Source organism: Pteropus alecto, unplaced genomic scaffold (assembly GCF_000325575.1).
Source record: "Pteropus alecto unplaced genomic scaffold, ASM32557v1 scaffold281, whole genome shotgun sequence".
NCBI classification, from domain to species: domain Eukaryota; kingdom Metazoa; phylum Chordata; class Mammalia; order Chiroptera; family Pteropodidae; genus Pteropus; species Pteropus alecto.
In genome coordinates, this window is record NW_006431909.1 from 727,843 (window position 1) to 747,256 (window position 19,414).

Genomic DNA, 19,414 nt, shown 5'->3' on the forward strand with positions numbered 1-19,414 from the left:
GAACAGAAGCTCCTACCTGGCCCCAGCACCATACAAACTGGAAAATCACCTCTCCAAACATTGACAGACTTTATTGTGGGGGGTTCCCACTTAGGATCCCACCCTCTTAAATAAAAAAGTGCATAGAAAAGAAGGGATTTAGAAACCTTTGTACAATATCTACATCCTGGGACCCCAGGGCAGTAAGGGGGCGATTGCTGGGTGGGCTGGAGGGGTGGAGGCAGGGCCCTTGCCACCTGCATGCCCACATCCACCCTGAACATGATGGTGGGGGTGAGATGCTCTGGGAGGGACTAGGGAGCCCCCAGACCAGGGGCAAGATGGCAGCAGGGGGGGGTATGGTGGGCAGCCACAACTTCAGTTAAGGAACCGACGGCAGCGCTTGGCGCCACAGTTGCAGGGAAGCTTGTTGCTGGCATCCTCAATGGGGAACTTGTAGTCATAGGTGAGCTCCTCACCACGCAGGATGCGGCGCAAGGCGAAGATGACGATGTGCTTCTGGCCCTCCACGTGGATGACTCGAGAGAAGCAGTTGGGCTCACACGAGTGGTTGATGAAGCGGGCAGCATTGCCATGCATTGTGGCATCCACCACGTCAAAGTCATCCATGCGGAACATGTAGCACCCAATGCCCTACAGGGATAAGGTGGGGGCAGTCAGGTGCTGTGTTCCCATGGGCCGGCCCTGCTTCGCCCACCTCGTTCCCATGACCTGGCAGAGCCCACCTTCCCATCGTAGAACTTCTCTCGCTTGTCAGTCAGCACAGAGCGAATGACAATACCAGAGTACTCAATGACCATCTCGCCGGCATCGATGTTGCGCTTACAGAACAGGCCCCGCCCATGGATGGCAGATCTGCAGGGTAGGATGGGCAAGGGGAGCTCAGGGGGTAGGGGGACAGAACCAAGGCAGCACCACACCAGGGTACCTGTCATCCACCCAAGGGGCATCCTCCCCCCAACCCCACTAACCTGTAGACACCCACAGCCTCTTTGGATGTCTTCTTGAGGTGGCGGAAGCGCATGGCCATGGGTAGCTCCAGGCTGGTGGCACGTCTGGAGCGGGGGACAACAGTGTCACACAGGCTGATAGCCAGGAACGACCTCCTCTGCCCCTGGTCTCTCTCTTTAGGATCCTTCCAGACCACCCCAGTACCCTGGCCTGCCCTCGATACCTGGTTGACCTGAGCTGCACCTCATCTTCTTCTTCATCACAGGTGGCTCCCTCAGGGAGTACTCGGTGCTGGGAGGCCAGGAAGTTGAACATGTCAAAGGTGCACTTCCTGTAGGTGGGAGGGAAGAAAGGAGGGAGGTTCGTAGCCATTCTTTTGAGATGTTACCCACCTATTTTCGGCCAGGCTTCCTGTTGGCAGAGCAGGAAGAATACCACTGCTATTGAAGACGTGGTGAAAGGGGAATGAATGGGGTTCATTCTTCTGATATAAAAAAATAATTCCTGGTGTGGCCTAGTGTCTTCTTCCCAGGCCCCAGTTTTCAATCTGTACAGACTTAATTCCCGCCCTCAAGAACTCCCAAAGGGTTCCCCTGACTCGAGCATCACACCCCAGACCTCTCACCGGAGATAGACCTCGGCGCGGGCTGCCCCATGGGGATTCAGGGGTGGCTCCTCCTGGCCCTCTCCCTGCTGGTGGTAGCGGAACTTGTAGTGCTGGCAGCGCTGGGCCCCGGGCAGCTGCTCTGCCAGGAAGATGACTGCATCATGGTGGATACCCAGGAGCCTTGCCCCACTCATTCCTGGGGAGTCAAAGGGGAGGACACACAAGTCATGTCGGAGGTCCATCTTGCCCCGGGGGAGTCATTTCAGCTCCCAGGGCCCCTGTGGACACTCCACTTACCACTGAAGGAGAGATGTCTGAGCCGGGCATGCCCTCGTGCCTCTTGCACCTTCTCAATCAGAGTTCTCCATGCCCCTGAGGAGAGGGCAGAGCCAGAGCAGAGTCAGGATGGTATTCTTGGGACACCTTCCCTCCCTGTCACCACTACTCCTGACTCACCTTCCAAGCTCTCTGCCTCCACGCTGAACCCATCCTCACTGCTGATCTCGAAGCGCAGATGTGGGCCAGCCCGTTTGGGGGCCTGGTTCTCTTTATCCTCTGGGGATGGAGGCTCTTCCTCAGAGCTTGAAGCCTCACCTGGTCCCAAGGAGCAGGTCAGAGTAGGTGAAGATCACCCCTCCTAGAGTCAAATCCCCTGGCTCCCCACCACCCTCCCTCCTTCCCTGGGCACAAGCAAAGACACTGGGTCTGAAGGCCTCCCCCTGCTCTAACTGCTCAGTGAACTCTTATAGATCAGACACTCGTTTTTTCTGAAGGGTCTGCAGTCCCTTTTCTGCAGGACTTCTTGGCTAGATGAGCAGTTCTACGGAGGCTTAGAATGTTTTGGCTCTGCAGGACACACTATGGCTCACTCAAACCCAGTCTGCTATAAATGCCTATCTACCCCTCATTCTTCTATCTCACACAAAATTAAAAATACTAGAGAATTATATTCTGCATGTATATATTTACACACAGCATATTTTCTGTAAATATTACAAACATATTATTGCATAGGCCCATACTCACAATCAAATACGTGTACATTATGAGCATGTCTCGGGGTTAAAGATTTAAAGAGAGCAGACGGGACTCGCTAATGTAGGAGATGTGGATGAGGGATATAGAGGGGGTGTCAAGGACAACTCTGAAATGTGGGACCTGAACTGGAATTATAACACTGCCACTGACAGAGACCCTGAGGGTGGGGGAAAAACGAATTTGGGGTAAAGGTCGAGAGCTCAGTTTAGGACAAGCGAAGTCTGAAAGTCCTCTTAGAAAAACTCCCCTGGCAACTTGCTGGTGAAGATGACCAACAGGCACCAGGATAAAGCAGTATTGCTAACAATTTGGGGGCTATAAGAATTAGGGGATTTAGGGCTATGAAGTTACATTACAGCACCTGAGACATGCCAAAGTTGACAAGTTGAGGCAAACAGGAGGCATAACCAGAGATGAAGAGCGGGGTGGGGTTCTAGAAGCCAAGAAAGGAAGTCCTTCAAAGAGGACTTCCTTTTAGAGCACCAAATGCAGGACGTGAACTGAGAACTGCCCACTGTGCTTGGGGTAAGTTTGAGTTGAGCACACTTTAGGAGAGGCAGGCCTCACGTGGCCACCCTTTCTCCCCACATCACTTCTCCGGGCCAACCTGCCCACGTGCCCTCCCAGCCCTAAGCATGACTAAACCTGACTCTTGCTGTGTGACCCACTGCATCAATAGGTCTCAGTGCTCCTGGGTCCACCTCTGATAACTTCTTCCACCTCTTCTTAGCCCCCTCCATCTTCGCCTTCATTTTGTTCCCCTAACTTATCAGGCACTCTCTCATTGCCCTCTTTCTCACAGTGCTCATTCTAAGCTGAAGTACACTTGCTAATGTACATGGCTACCAAATGTGATATGCCCCTAAGAGTAGGCAGGGACCTGTCATGGTCACTGTCATGTCCCCATGCCCTCTCTGACCCTATAAGCAGTGTTTCAGTTAAGCAGTCTCAGTCTCTCTCACTCCACTTCCATGCTCAGCACCTGTACTCTACATGAGAAAATTCACATTATCAGCGTAAGATTGGGGCCACTAGAAATTCTAAGCCTCAGGTTGCTTGATTACCTGCTTACTTGGCTGTAGTCCTTTCTCTCTCCATCCCTGACCTATAGAGCACTACCCTTCCAGCTTCACTGAGTCTGCCAGCCAAACTACTCTAAGTGCCCCTATCCTGTGTACTGATGTCTCTGCAGGTACACCTAACCTCACCTTTCATCTCAACCTGCCACGCCTCCTCTCACCACCTCTTCCATCTATGAGCCTCCTTTGCCCTCATCCTTGGCTTTGCTGTCTCAGCCCTCACACCAGACCCCTCTAAGCTGTTGGCCCAACTCCTCTTCCCAGACTCAGCCGAGCTCTTTGGCAAAGTGCCTGGGTATTGTTTTGGTTTCCTCATCAGACACTGTCTTTGATTCTGGACTCTGACCCAACGTTCTCTCCACCCCGCGCCACCTATCCACATGGTACATCAACCCTAGACCCCATATGCCTACAGCCCTTTGTGGCAGCTGCGACTGCTGACTACTCCCTTCCCTGAGCCTCTGGGACACCTCTCCTCCTACCTCCTTCCTACTGTTCTTGTCTCTCCTCTAGGTCCTAGGTGGGCTCCATCCTAACTAGTTGTTCCCAGAACTGCATCTTCGGCTTTATTAGGTACTTAACCTTCCGACCCTGGCAGACTAGGCTCTGATGCCCTCCCTGAGGCTCCTGAGCATGCTTGGACAAGGCGCTTTGAGAGGCCCTTTCATATTGAGCTGAAACTTTCTATTTCTGCCACAGGCCATAAGCTCCCTGAGGGTGTCTCTATAACTCTAACACCCAGCCTCAGGCCTGCACTTTTTGAAGTGGACCAGTTCACCACTATATTTATCAGTCACTCAGCTGAGCAAACACAGGGAAGGAGACAATGAGAGGAAAAGGATGGTCCTTACCTGAGTAGTGGTGCCACTGGGACTCAAGCAGCAGGTCGGGGGTACCATCGGGAGCCTGGGGAGGACCACCTTCTGGAAGTGGCAGCAGAGGGGACCGGTCCTGGAGGAGCCTGTGAGGAGAGACCTGTCAGAAGGGGGAAAGGACAGAGATCCCAGAGCCTCCAAGAAGGGGACTGGCTACTCACCTCGGGCTTTCCTCCCCAGTGGGCTCCTTAGGATCATCCAGGTCGAGAACTCCACGCACTGTGGGCGTTTTCATCCTCACTCGGCTAAATCTGGTGGTGGGGGTCGGGGGGACACCACAAGAAGCCTCAGCTGCCTTCTCCTGCCCAAATCGCTGGCCCACCTCCACAGCCTCGGCATAGTCACTCACCCACTGCCACTAAGCCCTGGACCCTGGGGGGGATCTTCCAAGGCCTCTCCATCTTCTTCCAGCCGGGGGGTCTTGCTTGGGGGAGGTGCTGGTGGGGAACGGCCAGAGAAGGTGGACACCCTCTTGACACGAATGGCCTGGCGAGGTGGGCTGGAGGGCCCACTGCTCAATACCAGCGTCAGTGGAGGGGGGGGTGGGGGTGGAGCAGGGCGGACCACCCCTACCACTGGCAGCACCCCCAGCAGAGGTCCTGGGGGCAGAGTCCAGGAAGTGGGGGCTGTGGGGGGGACAGGAGGGGGCAGAGGCGGCTGCTTCACTGGGGGGGAGACAGGCTCCCCCTCCCCAGCCATCTTCACAAACACTTGCCCCAGCTTGTTGACAAGAATGATTTTAGATGTGGCAGGTTTGGGGGGCTCAGGGGCAGGGCCCAGGCTCAATACTCGAACCCCTGGAGCCCCAGGGAGCCAGGCAAACGTCCGAGTGGTGTCAGCGGGGCTAGGAGGCAGGCCCTGGGGAGGCTGGCTGCCATTGGCCAGGGGAGGTGCTGGGGGAAGTGGCTCCTCTCTGGGCCCAGTACCCCCTTCCCCAGGTCCCCCTAGGTTCTTCAACACGAAATCCACAATTTCTGATGGCAAGTCCTCAGGAGGTCGGGCCCTGTCCCCTGCAGTCCCAATGACCCCAGCCCGGCCTGCTCCTGGCCCTGAAGGAGTCCCCTGGCCCCGAGGCTGCTGAACTGCCTCGGCCTCGCTGTCTGTGCCGTCATCCACTCCGTCCAGCTGTTCGATGCGGGGGGTTCCAGGAAGAGCGCCAGGGGCCAGGGCAGGGCCAGACACCACAGTCACAGGGAAGTGGACGTAGCGGGGGGTAGGGCTGGCCTCTTCCTCTGAACTGTCCCCTGGGCCCCCATGGCTGCTCCCCACTGCCCCTGCAGCCACAATCTCTTCCTGAAAGGGCTCAGTCCCCAGCAGGCTGGCCGCAAAGTCCAGGTCAGCAGCACTCAGTCCTGATACCACCTCCATGTCCTCAAAATCTGGGCCCAGGTCTTCAGGGGGTGGTGGAGGAGATGGGGCAGGGCCAGGGGGAGCCAGCTCCCCTGAGGTAGGTGTGAGGGCTCTAACAACTGAGGTAGGAGGGGGCACCCTGAGCTGAGGGGAGGTTCTGAGAGGGGGAGAGGCCCGCCGTGATGGTGGCAGCCTGGTAGCCAGGGGGCTGGGACGACGGGAGCGTCTGGGGGGAGCTGGGAAGTCCAGGTCTCCCACTGTAGGGATGTGGTGGGTCAGAGAAGATGGACTTCCTGTGGGGGGAAGGGTCATTGTCAGCCAGGTGCTCCTGCCTCTCCTGCCCCACCCCTCCCCTGGATACTCCCAGGTACTCACCAGGGGAGGGCAGGGGTCCGAAGGAGACACCCCCCAAGGGCCTCCGGGATGGTGAATAGTTGGGCACTTTGATTCGAGCCCCTGAGAAGGAGCGGGGGGCCAGAGGAGGGGCACTGCTTAGATCCAGCCGAAGAGTGGGGTCCAGGTTTTGGATGAGTGAGTGGTGCTCAGGAGCTCCAGGGATAAGGGCATCTGCTTCTGGTGGGGCCTCCACATGATCTGGGGGCTCTAAAGAGTCAAAAGAATGGCATCAGGTGTGGCAGGGGCTCTTTGTCAAAGCCTCTCCCTTACACGCCATCCCTTCTTTTGAGCCAATTAAGTCTTCTCCTATTCCCAACCCGGTCACAACTGGCACTGGTTCCTAGACAACACTCATGCCCCAAACACCTCTGTGGCTTCTGCAAAAACTTCATATGCACCTGGGTCAGGGTCCTTTTGTGGCTGTTCCTCACCCATCCTTTGCTATCTCCCCAATTCCTGGCTGTCTACTGTTCTCATTCAGGCCCTACTTGCTACGAGGGGCACTGCCCTCTCTCCAGCAAGGCCAGTCCTACCACTTTCTTCCTTGCTCTGCACATCCCTGCCACATCAAACATATCCGCCCCATCCAGGCACTTGTGGCTCCCCATTACCTGGCTCCACCCAACCTGTGCAAACTGATATCTGCCGCCTCCTCCCTTGTTTCCAGCCAGGATGGCTGCGCCCTCCTCCCCTCTCTATTTCATGTCAGGTTCCAACCTAGAGCAAACTCCTTACCTGTAAACAATCCCAATCTCTTCCTCCTCCCATTTCTCCCCCAAAGGCCTCTCCCTTTACCAGTCTCCAAGTCCATTCTTTGCTCTGTGCCATCCAGCCCTCAGCTACTTCCCTCAGTGCCAACACGGCTGTGAAGGTGCCAGTTTGGGAACTGAGCAGATCAGGTTAGAATCCTGTCTCTACTATGTTACAGTGGAGAGTAACTACCCTTTTGAATTTCAGCACAGCAGAGCTTGTACCTTCCTCAGAGAGCTGTGGGGAGCATTACATGAACACATAGCCCCAAGTGAGCTGGCCCTAAAAGCTCCTTACATTCGTACAGATGTTGTCACCCCTCTAAAGCAGGTCATGGTGCTCTCCCCTCACTTCCTGTGAAATGCTGAGCACAGTCCCCAGCACATAATGCACAGCTGTTATCTGTTATTGCCATTACAACAAGTGAAAGAATGGCAAACATCCTGGAGTTTCTTTAGGGAAGAGGGGAATAAGGGTTGGTGGGTAACTGCTTGGGGAGGGTGGCATTCAAGGAAGAAAATGAGGTAGTTCCAAGGCTGTACCTGTGGAAGGGGAAGGGCTGTGCACAATGGTCTGGTTCTCCTCCGCTGCCTCCAGGTGAACAGGCTCTTCCCTGGGCCCCCATGGCCGATACTCAAGAATTCGGCACCGATACCAGCAGCGCCGCCGAGCATCCACCGTGCTCCAGTACAGACGGGAGCACCTGTTGGGTGGGCGTGTCGGGCAAGAGGGTCAGGACAACTTGGGAAACGGGATTCAGTTCTGGAGTCCCGAACCCCATTAATTCCCCCTGGGCTGCTCACTGGTAGCCAATGGGAAAGAGCCGTCCCTCGCAGTCCGAGAGATCAGACAGAGTACCCAAGGAGTCAATTCGGATGGAGCCTATGGGGCAGAGGAGAGGTCAGGAGGGTGGGGCCAGGAAGGGTCAGGAAGAGCACAGTAGAGCAAGCAGCTTACCGATGAGCACATTGATGGCATCAGGTTCGAGCCCCGTCAAGAACTTTCTCTTGAAGTTGATGCCTTCAAAGTCCACATAGACTCGGCGGAGAACATCAAAACCATCGGGGGTCACGATCTCCTGGGAGGTGGGTGGCAAATGCGATTGTTGGGTTGGTGGGGGTGAGAGGGATGTGAGGGAAAGCTCTGTAGGCAAGGACTGGAAAGTCGGGGGCTTGGCTAAAGGACTTGGGGAGAACAAAGAGACACTGAGAGGCAGCAAAGGCCACACCTGAGGGGTGCAGGGGTCCCTGAGTGAAAAGGGATAAGAAAGCAGTGGGGAGCTGTCTGCCCCACAGAAATGGCCCACCTTGCCATCCAGTAGGTCTGTGTGTTTCTGACAGAAAACTTTCTTGTCATCCTGGAAGATGCAGTAGCTGGCCCGGGCACACATGAAGTGGAAGTTACTGAGGCAGGAGGAAAGGCAGCAGCCCACCGTGGCTCCAGGCTTTAGGCAGAGCTCACAGCGCTGCGGGTGGAAGGGGCTGCTGAGGGGAGAAGCCAGTGACCGGGGCCAGGGCCTGACGCTCAGCATCACTGTCCTTGAGATTGTGCTTGGACCCATCTAGCCCAGCACTTCACACAGCAAAGGTGCTCACCAAACATAATGTCTCTCCTAGCTGCATCCAGGACTGAGTTGACACCAAAATTATTTCAGTTTTCATTTTAATCAGTGTTGCAATAGAAAGAAAAATAACAACAGCTAACACTCACTGAGCAGCATTTACCATCTCTTATGTGATTCTAATGCAGAACTTATATATTTAAACCTCACATCTGCCCCCTGTGATAGGTACTTCTATTGTCTTAGTTTCTAACAGCAAGCTTCTTGAGACGTTCTATAGTACCTGCCCCAGGTCCCACACTGGTGAGAGGGATTTCTAACCCAGGCAACACTTCATCTCACGGGGACACAGCTAAATGCCATACCGTATGGCAAGCATTCAGCACAGGTTCAAACAGAAGGTCTTCTAACCTTTAACCTCCCAGGTCAGAGTGCACAAACAGGAACAAAGCCACTATCTTTCCTACATCAGAGTCCTGGGACAACCCTAAAAGGTAACTGGATCAGCAGTGAAAGGACATGCTGGGGCAGAGACTGTGAAACGAGAGCTGTCTACACTGAAAGAGGGGCCCTTCCCGAGAACACGAGGGCTGCCCACCTCTCCAGGCCCATGCTCTCACCATCTGCCTCCCTCGAGCCACAGCAGCGTGGACATTCTTGAGCGAACCATCGTTTTCCTCAAACACTTCAGCTGACCAAATGGCACAGTTGACATGTGTCCACTCATTCTGCCCAATGTACAGGAGACGCCCTGCTTCCTGGGGGCAGAGAAATGACATGAAGAGAGGTCCCAGGGACCAGGTCTCACAACCTGGGGTTTCACACACTAGCCCTCACCTTAGAGTCGGCATCCCCATATTTGAGGCAGAGAGCACACTGACGGGGGTCCTCCAGGTGTGAGAAAGCAACTGGATCCTTGCCCTGCAAAGCTGTAAGGAGTATGGAAAAGGAGGTCCAAGAATCAGAACCTGGAGCCTGGTCCACCAACTCCGGGGCTCTGGCTTCCAGCACCTGCTACCCAGTACCTGCTGACGGGTCCCCTGGAGGCTGTCCCGATTCTGGGGCCTCTGGTTCCTGCTGCCTCCACTGAGCGTAGACATGGTCCAGGGATGGGGGCAACACGGCATTGGGAAGGACTCCGCTGTAGATAGGCAGGGTCAGCATCTAACAGGGGTGGCTGGACTGGGGCCCCCCACAATCTCAGCCTAAACATGCCACGACACCCTATGTTCTCTCTCCATGTGGCATTTCTCGCAGCAGGGCTGGTGCTAAGCCTGACTCCACATCATACCACACCCTCTCATGCCATCTTTGGCACATGAAATGCTGTTCTTCGTGCCTGGAATACTCTTTCTCCACATCTCAGCTCTGTGTTATCTTTTTTTGGAAGTCTTAGGCCCTAGGCTCCAGCAGGCACCTCCCTGGCCTTTCTCAACATCGCCCTGGCCATCTGGGTCATCAGTGCCAGCCCAATCTCCCAAACATGGCTTGCTCACTGCTGTCCCCAATACTGCTTTGCACGAAGTAGAAACAAAGTGAGAGCCAATTCCACAATCTATGTCTTTGCTAGTCTATACTCACCGAGGACTCTCATCCTGGTCCCACCACTCTCTAGACCCTAACACTGTCCCTTGTCTACCCTCAGCCCAGTTTGACTCTGGATTCCCAGGTTCCCTTGGCCTTTGCCCTCACTCCCTGGTTCCCCTCTTGCTACCCAGCCTTGCTCACTTTGGCAGCCGAGTACTCCGTCGCCAGTACTTGGGGTCGTGGGCGTCGAACCAGCCGAATGTAGACTCTAGCAGCTAGGAAGTAACAGGATGAGAAAAAGTGGCTTCCCCAGGAGAGTTGGTAGAGGCAGGGTCTGAAGAACGCCCCCTCTCCTCCCCAGTACCACTTGAGCCACCCTAAGGCATTCCCCACAGATCTCACCTTCAGTAGGAGCCCCTTCATCTGGCCTCCAGCCCGGCGCTCTGAGGTCTCTCCTTCTTCCGAGTGCCTCATCAGGATTCCCACCACGTCCTCCATGAAGCTGTGCTGTAAGGGGGCTTGTCAAGATCCAAGCCCCGCCTCAACCCCAGCCCTCTCCTCCTGGCACCCACCTGTTCCTCTTAGTGTCCCACTCACCACGGACTTGTAGTGGCCTGCCTCAAAGCGCTGACTCACGGCTTGCAGATCACAGGGCCCTGGGTGCAGCTGCTTTCCATCCTGCCCACACTACAAAGAGGGGAAGTCAGCAGGGCTGCTGCTGGGCCTGACCCCACCTCATCCTGCTGCCCGAACCCTTCAGACCTGGGTGCACAGCAGCAGTGGGCCTACCACCTTGGAGCTCAACAGGCCCTGGAGCACCTGGCGCAACCCCCCCTGCAGGGCCCCACTCAGGGCCTCTCGCCAGCGGGGGTGTGTAGCCCCAGCACACGGTCCACAGGTGTACAACACTGAGTCTGGCAGCCCCGAAAGGATCTCATAGTCCTCATCTAGAACAGCCAGGGCAAGAAAGGAAAAAACGGTTTGGAAGGATGTGAGAGCTCAGCAGCCCCTAGGACATTTAGCCCACCTGTCCTCTGAGGTGGGGGGTAGGAGGTCACACTCCAATACTCCACCCACTCACCTGAGAGCCCCTCGCACTTGGCGTGCACCCAGTGGTCACACTGTGCACACTGCATCATCTTGCTTTCGTAGTCATTGTCTTCATAGCAGCGCGTGCAGATTGGGCAGTAGTTTCCTAAAGAAAGAGGGAAGGAGAGCGCAAGTCAGAGGGGCTGGGGCCACTACCTGCCCCTCAGAGTCTCTGTTGTAGAGGTGGGGGGGTGGCGGTGCCATCCCCTGACCGCTACATAGGCTGCCTATATTATGCCCCATCTTGGGTACCTACCATTCCCAAAAAGCTGGATAAGGCTAAGGCCTCTTTTCTAACCCTGCAGCCCTGATGCCTTACAAGGATAGGGTTTTGCTAAATATGCTGCCCAAACAAATGAGGAAAGCCCAGATTTTCAAAGTGCTCAGTGAAGACACGGGGTTCCAGGAAGCAGCTCAGCAACCACCACAAGGGTGAGGTCCCAGGCCCTCCACTTCCATTGCCCTCAGAACGGCTGTGTCCCCCTACTCCCTATTTTACATACTGAATGCTCTTCTATAGGACTAACCTGAACAGATGGAAATGTTCCATGCCTAAAAAAGGGTGGAAAACCACTAGAAAAGCACATCTGTTCTAACTGCTTGTGCAGGAGCCTGGCCCACTCCCCAGTGGACTCCCAGGGCCCAGGACCCCTGCCAGGTCCCCACCTTTCTCATAGAGCTGGGTGCACCTGGGGCAGAGGCTGTAATCTCCAGACCATTCGACGTCCCAGTTCTTGCCTGGAGTCGCCCCACAGCTTTTACAGCGCACGCAGGCTGAGCAGATCTGGGGAGTGGGGCAGGGTGATGTTAGGGGTAGAGCCAGAAACCACGCTAGAGCAATGTGAGGGGAGGGTGGGCAAAGAGGAGTGGGCAGTACACAGGAGACAGATAAGCAGGGGAAGAGAAGCAGAACGGGAGAGGAATGAAGTGGGGAGACTGGTGATGGGGAGACTGGGAGGAGTGGAACTTAGGCTAGAGCAGGGGATTCTGAGCCTGGGACTATGGAATCCATGAGCCCTTAAAAACATTACATGTAAATTCTGCAAATAAACCTTGATTATGCAAAACTCTTGAAGACAAAATGTTATTTCTATCAAACTCTCAAAAGGATCTCCAACCTTCCTCTCCTCCTGAGAGTCCTAGCCTGGAGCAAGGCTAGGGGTGGTGGCGGCATTAATTATAACTCCAAAGCAAGGGGTGGGGGCCTCATCTCTTACCCAGTGGCGCCGTTTGCGTGTGGCCCGGGTTGGGTAGCTGGGCCCCAGGCAGGCTGGGTGGTAAGCATGGCGGCAGCGCTCACACTCTAGGAGATGCTATTGGATGTTGAAGAAAGACAGCAATGGCAGGACCTACTGCCACAGGAATATCCTTCTCCTCTATGTCTCCACCCACTCCCATGGCTCCTGTGCCCAAACCTTGGATCCCCTGCCTTTGCGCCCACAGACGTGGCAGAACTTGCAGCGTCGGCAGCACCAGGTGTCATGATGTTGGGGCAGGGGCCGCTCGGCTTCCTCCAGGCAGAATGGGTGGAAAGGGTCACAGCAGACTTGGCAGAATACCAGCTGGGGGTGGAAGAGTGAACAATGGGCACAGTGTGAGGCCAGGAGGCCAGGGCATGAGATCCTGCTAAGAGGGCCCAAGAAATCAGGCAGTAAGACCTAATGGACATGTGGAGGAGCTGTGGAAAAAAGTGGGATCCAACCTCATGCAGGCCTTTGCTGGCACACAGCAAGCACACCATAGGTGGCCCCCCTGGCACAGAGGTGAGCACACTCAGGCCTCCCATCAGCCACACGTTCTCCAGGTCACAATCCTCCTGAGGGAGAACACGACACAGGATCAGAGAGCAGTCAGGAAGACAAATCAGATCCATCCTTAAAGCTCTGGCTTCTCATAATCAATCAGTAAGTTTCTTCCAATCACAGTCCCGGCCACCCTTCCCCTCAAAGCCATACCTTAAAATCTACACGGACTCGATGCACACCATCAGGGGACTTCTGTTTTCCAGTCCAGCCATTGGGAAAAGAAGCAAAGGGGCCAGGGGCCAAAGCATCCTGGGGAGGGATGGCGGTGGTCAGAAAGCTGCTCTTTTCACTGCCCTCTGCCCCAGCCTGTCCAACCCTGTCTTTTGTCCAGATCCTTTGCTTTCCAGAAGGACAGGCCTGTCTTCTGGTGTGGACACACCATGACACTCAGGTGAACCTGTTACCCTGACTTGCCAGGAAGCTCCTGGAGGGCGGGAGCCATGCCTTCCACAGGGCTCAGGGTTCTTGGTGTGGGGCCGTGCTGACCTTGTCCAGGCGCCTTCGGGCCTTGAGCTGCAACACAGGCTGCAGGGTGGGTTTGCGGGGCCGGCTCTGCTCCTCGGATTCTGGCACTGGCAGCTCTAGGCACGACGCGTAAGCGGTGAGGTTTCTCTCTTCCCTGCCCCTCTGCCCCTCTCCTACAACCCCCGAGTGTTACCTGGATCCCCAGGCCTTCTTTAACCAACCAAAGTCTGCTAGGGTGACTCTTAGGCCTTGTTCAATAAGCTACTAAACACACTGCACACCATTTCCCCCATCCACCTAAGACTACCTGCACAAAGCTTTCTCCATTACACCGACAGAATCCTGGATCAGAGCCCCATCCCTTCCACAAAGAATACACAGGATTGACTGAGAGAGAAAGCAATAAGCAATTCGCACCATTCTCTCGGGGGGTCCGACGTCGGGGAGCAGGAGGACCCCCGGGCTCCGAGTCATCCGAGTCCTCGAAGATATCATAGGAGGGTCGCTGTTTGACGCAGCGCCGGGCGGACTTGCGCTGCAGTAGGAGGGAGTCCTGCTCCTCGGGCCCTGGGGGGGCCACCACCTCCTCCCGGGGCCCCCCAGCTCCCGCCCCCCGGCGTGGGCCTGGAGGACCAGGGGAGGCCTCAGGAGATTCATCGGAATCCCAGGGCAACAGCGTCTTCACTATCGTCCGGCCTGTGGGAACAGGGGACTTAGTAGGATCTGAGCTCAGCCAGGGACATGGGACACTGGGATGGAGAAAAGCCAGAAAGAAGTGGGACAGAAAAGAACAAGTATGGGACAGATACAAAAGCACATTATGGAAAACACAAAGATGGTGGACTGCAAAGATAAAGGGAGAAAAACAAAGAAAACACGCTTTCCTCCAAACCACAAGTCTAGAAAAGGCTGTGTAAAGAAATGCTCCTCAAAACTTGTTACCTTTTTTAGCCAGCCGTTCCATCTTCCGAGCCTCTATCTTGTCGCACTTCCGGTATCTGGGGAGGGGAGCAGCACGTCACCAGGGTAGGGGACTGGTGGTCTGGGGGAAGAGAGGAAGCTCTCCACAAGGATGCCAATCCCACTGCTCTGGTGGGGCAGGAGGCCTGGGTGACAGACACCATGGGTGGAAATGGGGACTGCATCCCAACTACTCACACACAGCACTGCTTCTTGGTGTTAGGGCCCCCAAACTTGGGCTTGTCCAGGCAGTTGACACAGGAGCCACAATCCTGCACACGCAGGCAGCCCCGACAGTGTCCACATCGTGCCATCCGCATCTTCTTGCCATGATGGGAGGGCAGTGGGCGCCGAGGTGTAGGGGCCAGAGGCCCTCCAGACCCTGCAGGCTCTGAGTCTCCCCCTGGCCCTGCTGACTCTGCCTTTCCCCGCTGTGACCGTGATGGGACACTCTCAGTCTCAGATGCTGACGATGTATCTAGAGCAGCAGAGAGAAGGGGATGGAGCCACAAAGCCACCAGGCCTTCTACCTCGGCTCCTCGTTCTCTCCTAGACCTCATTCAATTGGCCCTCTGGCCACCACTTTCCTACAGTTCTCAGGTTCCACATGCCCCCAAACTCACCTTGCCTAAGACCTAGCACCTGCCATCTAGCCCCAAGCACCCAACTTGGCTCCCACTCGCCTAGGCTCCTGGTGCATTTGCTTGCCCCAGACTTGACACAAGTGTCAAATCTTTCCACAACACACCCACCCTACCCTCTGTGGCAAGGTCCTGCCGATCCCGGAGGGGGAGAGCACTCAGGCGGGGGACATCTTCAGGCACCATGGCCCGGGCCTGACCCAGGGCTACAGCAGCATGACGGCAGACGTGTTTGATTCGGGGACCCTGCACAGGGGACTCAGGGCCCTGGGGGAAAAGAAACCAGAAATAAAAGCTGGGAGTTGCTGCTTGTACTCCTGCAACCAGCCTTCTTCAGAGGGCCCTCTTCCCAACCCATACCGATGGTCTCTCTCTTTTAGTTTCCACCGACTCATCTTCAGACTTGATGGAAACTCTATCTGAGACCTGCTTGACAGTCCCCGTGACCTCTTCCAACTGCCCTCCAGGGCTTGGCTGCTGCGGGAATAACAAACAGGGTCAGAAATTAGAAAGTGAGGAAAGATGGGGCCAGGGAAGGAACACAGGAAGCTGGGGGACGAGATGGACTGGCTGAGGGTTCCCTGCAATGCTAAACAGTGTCTACGGAGGCAGGAGGTTAAGGGATTACAGGGAATTAAGGCTGGATGACTAGGTGCAGGGGCCTGGCCAAAGTACCATGCTTACCGGCATCAAAGATGCCACCTTCTGCTGCTGCTGCTGGTCAATCTTGAACAGCTGCACCTTGGCTCTCTTGAGGAGACTGAACATTTTCTCCTCTACACCAGACAGTGGTAAGGAACCCAGGCCCGCAATCCGAGTTTTTTCCAGTGGTGATGGTGGCTGTGGCTGCAGTGGTGGTAGTGCCTGAGGCAGCAGCTGGGTTTGCAAGGCCTGTAGGGACTGCTGTAGCTGAGCCTGAGGCTGCTGCCCATTGCTTGGAGCTGGAGCCCCAGGTAGGGGCACCTCGGCCTTAACTGGGGTGGCGACCACAGGGGCAAATCGAGGCAGGCTGAGATGGTTGGTGCGGCCCACTGCCCGTGGCTCAGGCTCAGCTGGAGATTCATCAGCAGGAGGAGGCTCTGGCTCAGGGGCTTCAGGGGCTCCAAGAGGAGGAGTAGTAAGCACCGATTCATAGATCTTCAGGTGGGCTTCACTTGGGGTAAACTGAGGGGCCCGAAGGAGCAGGGGCCTCCGAGATGGAGTGACAGGGGCAGGGGGTGGGGGTGGGGCTGGCGGAGGAGCAGGGGGAGGAGGGGGCAGTTCCCGGGTCAGTGAGGTCCAGCGAAATGTGGGTTCCCTTAGGATGGACCGTCTCTTTTCAGGGAGTGGGACTGGGGTAGACAGGGGAGTTGGGGCACATGGTGGAGACGGAGGAGCAGGGGGAGGAGGGGGCAGTTCCCGGGTCAGTGAGGTCCAGCGAAATGTGGGTTCCCTTAGGATGGACCGTCTCTTTTCAGGGAGTGGGACTGGGGTAGACAGGGGAGTTGGGGCACATGGTGGAGAGGGGGCTGGTGATGGCTCCTGGGGGATGAGTGGGGAGACGGCAACGGGAGGCCGCAGAGTAGGTGAGACCTCCACCTTTAGAGGTTTGGGGGGGTCTTCATCCATAAATCGCCGGGGTGTCTTGATGACACGGGAAGAACGGGCACTCACCACGGGCATAATAAACTGCCGGATATTCTTCAGGAAGGTGGTGCTTTTGGGGGCCACAGTGGGGCTGTCTTCCAGAGGGCCTCCTGCGGTAGTGCTGGGGGTTGGAGTGGGAGGAGAGGTGCCCTCTGGCCCTGCCCGAGCAGCTTCCCGCTCTGCTCGTTGGCTGGGAGTCAGGGGAGGCCGGCCCCGCTTCCTGGAACATGTAGCTGGGACCACGGGAGGAGGGGATTCTTCCTGCTCCTCCGGAGCAGGAGGAGGTGGAGGGGATGGTGGGGGTGGAGGGGTCACTGAGGGTGGTGGAGGGCAAAGTGGGGATGGAGGAGATGTTGAGGGGGATGGGAGGGGTGGGGGAGGTGGAGGGGCTGGAGGAGTCAGAGATGGTGAGGGCAGCTTTGCTTCTTCCTTTTCCTCAGCTAGCATCATCTCTTTCTCAGCTACAGCTCTCTCTTCCTTCTCTCCCCCCTCCTCATCTTTCTCTTCTTCTTTCACCTCCTCTCCCTCCTCCTTCAACTTCTGTTCCTTGCTCCAGCAAGGGCCCTCTCCCTGTCCAGGTCCGACTCTTCCTTGGGGGGCATCCTGGCAGCTTTCCTCATGTTGATCTTGACCCTGACCTGATTCAAGTCCCAAGGACAATTGTTCCATCTTCACTTTTCTGGCCTTTGAAACAAACTTGATCACGAGGGGGAGCCCACCTCGGCCTCGACCCCTGCCTCCACGGCCTCCTCGCCCAGACTGTCCTCCACGCTTGGGGGTCCCAGGTCCTGGGCCAGGCCCCTCCTTGCACTTCCAGCTGCCAGTTCGGTGTTTTACTGGAACCACAGGAGGTGGGGGCTCAGGTTTGGGGATTGTCACAGCTGCTTCTGCCACCATTACTGCTTGTTGCTTCTTCCTGCAGGGGCCTGCTGGCCGTCCTGGGGGCCGCCCTCGAGACCGACGGGGGGTGGAGGGCTCACATGCCCGGCTCCGGGGGGCTGGGGGTGCCTGGGCCCGCCGGAGAAGTTCAGTCAGTGCCTGCACCATTCGTTCTGTACCCTCCTCACCCCGTTTCCGGGCAGGAGTCTTTGGGGGGGTAGGAGCCACATCTGCTAGGCGAGGAGGCAGAAGGGGGGTCATCTTATGCTTGCGGCCCCGACCTCGGGGGGCTCGACCTAAAAGGAGAATAGGTGTGGGGAGATGGGTCACGCCAACCCTGTGGACTGAGGAAAACGTTTCAGGAGGGCCAGGACTAAGTCTTACTTGTCTGTTTCCCCCACAGCCCGGCCTAACTTAGGCTGTGAACACAGAAAACACTCGGTCACTGATGGAGACTGCAACAGGGAAGAACTGACACAAAGAGCAAGAAAAACATTGCTGTAAAGCTATAGAGGTAGAGTTTCCCCATTACTCACCTCGCTGGGACCGGAGCGCAGAGCGCAGGGAACTGGGGGCCACATCTTCATCTGAATGAAAACCCTGAAACTCCTGATTTAGGGGACCAGGGGTGGAGGGGAGAAAGAGCAGTCAGTGCCAAAACCCTTGTTCCACCTGAGACTAAGGTATCGAGGACAATCCCCAGTTTCCTCCTTAATGTACCCTTGCCTATTTACAAAAGAACTAAAGAGGCTAGAAGGTGAGGAGAGGGAAAAACAGGGTCTCTCCCTAGGGATGGAAACACAGGGTATTTTGAACTCTCATCTCCTGTGCCAGACCACACTGGTGCTGCCATCCTTTCGCTGGCCCAAAAGGAAAGAGAACAGGGTCTTCTCAGGCCAGGGAGGTGCAACCCTCAGATTCCCTCATATCAAACTCAGAAAAAAGTAGGATCACCATTTACACTCTCATGAACCACAGTCTCTTCCCGAATGAAGATAGGAATAAGACCATCCGAGTGTGGTGTCTGTGTGTGCGAAATGCTTTATCACAAAGGTTTATCAAAAGGTTTATCACCTCACTCAGATAAACTGTCCTCAGTAATACAATCCACACCTTCCTGTCTTTTCTGAAGCTGGGGATAAATTCTGAGCTGAACTCTGACCTGCCCAGTCTCAGCCTTCATTCCATTTCTTTTCAACCTGTGCCCCTAAGAGGAAGCCCTCCACCATTCTACCCTCTCTCTACTTTAGGTCAGAAGAGGAAATGGGGCACTGGTGAAACCTGGGCTGTGTCAGAAGTTATGAGGCTGGGCGGGGCGGATTACAGGTAAGATCCAGAGAACCCTAACCTGGGTCCACTAAAGCCACGCTGCTGCTGCTGTCAACCACCACTGGTTGGGCATGCAGTCCCCATAGCCTCCTCGCCCAAACCTCTACTGCCCTAGCTTTGCCAGCTACCAAGAAGGATCAGCCCAGGACACTTCATCAGGACCTGCCTCGGGCCCAAGTTCCCAGGTGTAGCTTGGGTTTCTCTATCCACTTGCAGAGGCCCCTTCCACCGACAGTTCCGTACAGCCTACCTCTTCCCATGACTATTTCCAGGGCCCTTTCCCTCCGCAGGGGCCCTTAGGACGCCGCTTCCCCACGTCATTCCTCGGGGCCACCCAGACCCCTGGAAGCCCCCAGCCTCCGCCCCGCCCGGCGCCGGGGACGCCTCGGACTGCCTCACCTCATCATCGGATTCCCCGTCACTGCTCTCCTCCTCTGGCACGCAGCCACGGTTCGGGCCCCAGCCCCGGCCTCGGCCCCGACCCCG

General features: G+C 56.1%; 1 protein-coding gene across 1 annotated transcript; it reads right to left on the minus strand.

Moving 5' to 3' along the window:
* Nucleotides 1-52: 52 nt before the first annotated feature.
* Nucleotides 53-19,411, minus strand: KMT2B (lysine methyltransferase 2B; the record flags this gene model as incomplete). The annotated part of the gene is made up of 39 exons (XM_025040474.1): nucleotides 53-633; nucleotides 726-855; nucleotides 972-1,055; nucleotides 1,175-1,282; nucleotides 1,577-1,754; nucleotides 1,856-1,930; nucleotides 2,015-2,152; nucleotides 4,527-4,636; nucleotides 4,712-4,801; nucleotides 4,900-6,193; nucleotides 6,276-6,503; nucleotides 7,589-7,749; nucleotides 7,850-7,928; nucleotides 8,004-8,124; nucleotides 8,353-8,511; nucleotides 8,642-8,674; nucleotides 9,228-9,365; nucleotides 9,445-9,536; nucleotides 9,633-9,748; nucleotides 10,336-10,409; nucleotides 10,537-10,641; nucleotides 10,732-10,821; nucleotides 10,897-11,081; nucleotides 11,216-11,329; nucleotides 11,890-12,007; nucleotides 12,441-12,536; nucleotides 12,639-12,785; nucleotides 12,926-13,039; nucleotides 13,179-13,277; nucleotides 13,515-13,609; nucleotides 13,911-14,189; nucleotides 14,436-14,491; nucleotides 14,652-14,931; nucleotides 15,211-15,361; nucleotides 15,455-15,571; nucleotides 15,779-16,391; nucleotides 16,527-17,895; nucleotides 18,136-18,208; nucleotides 19,328-19,411. Coding segments are annotated over 39 exons (7,869 nt in total), but the record flags the coding sequence as incomplete, so codon positions are not given.
* Nucleotides 19,412-19,414: the final 3 nt, after the last annotated feature.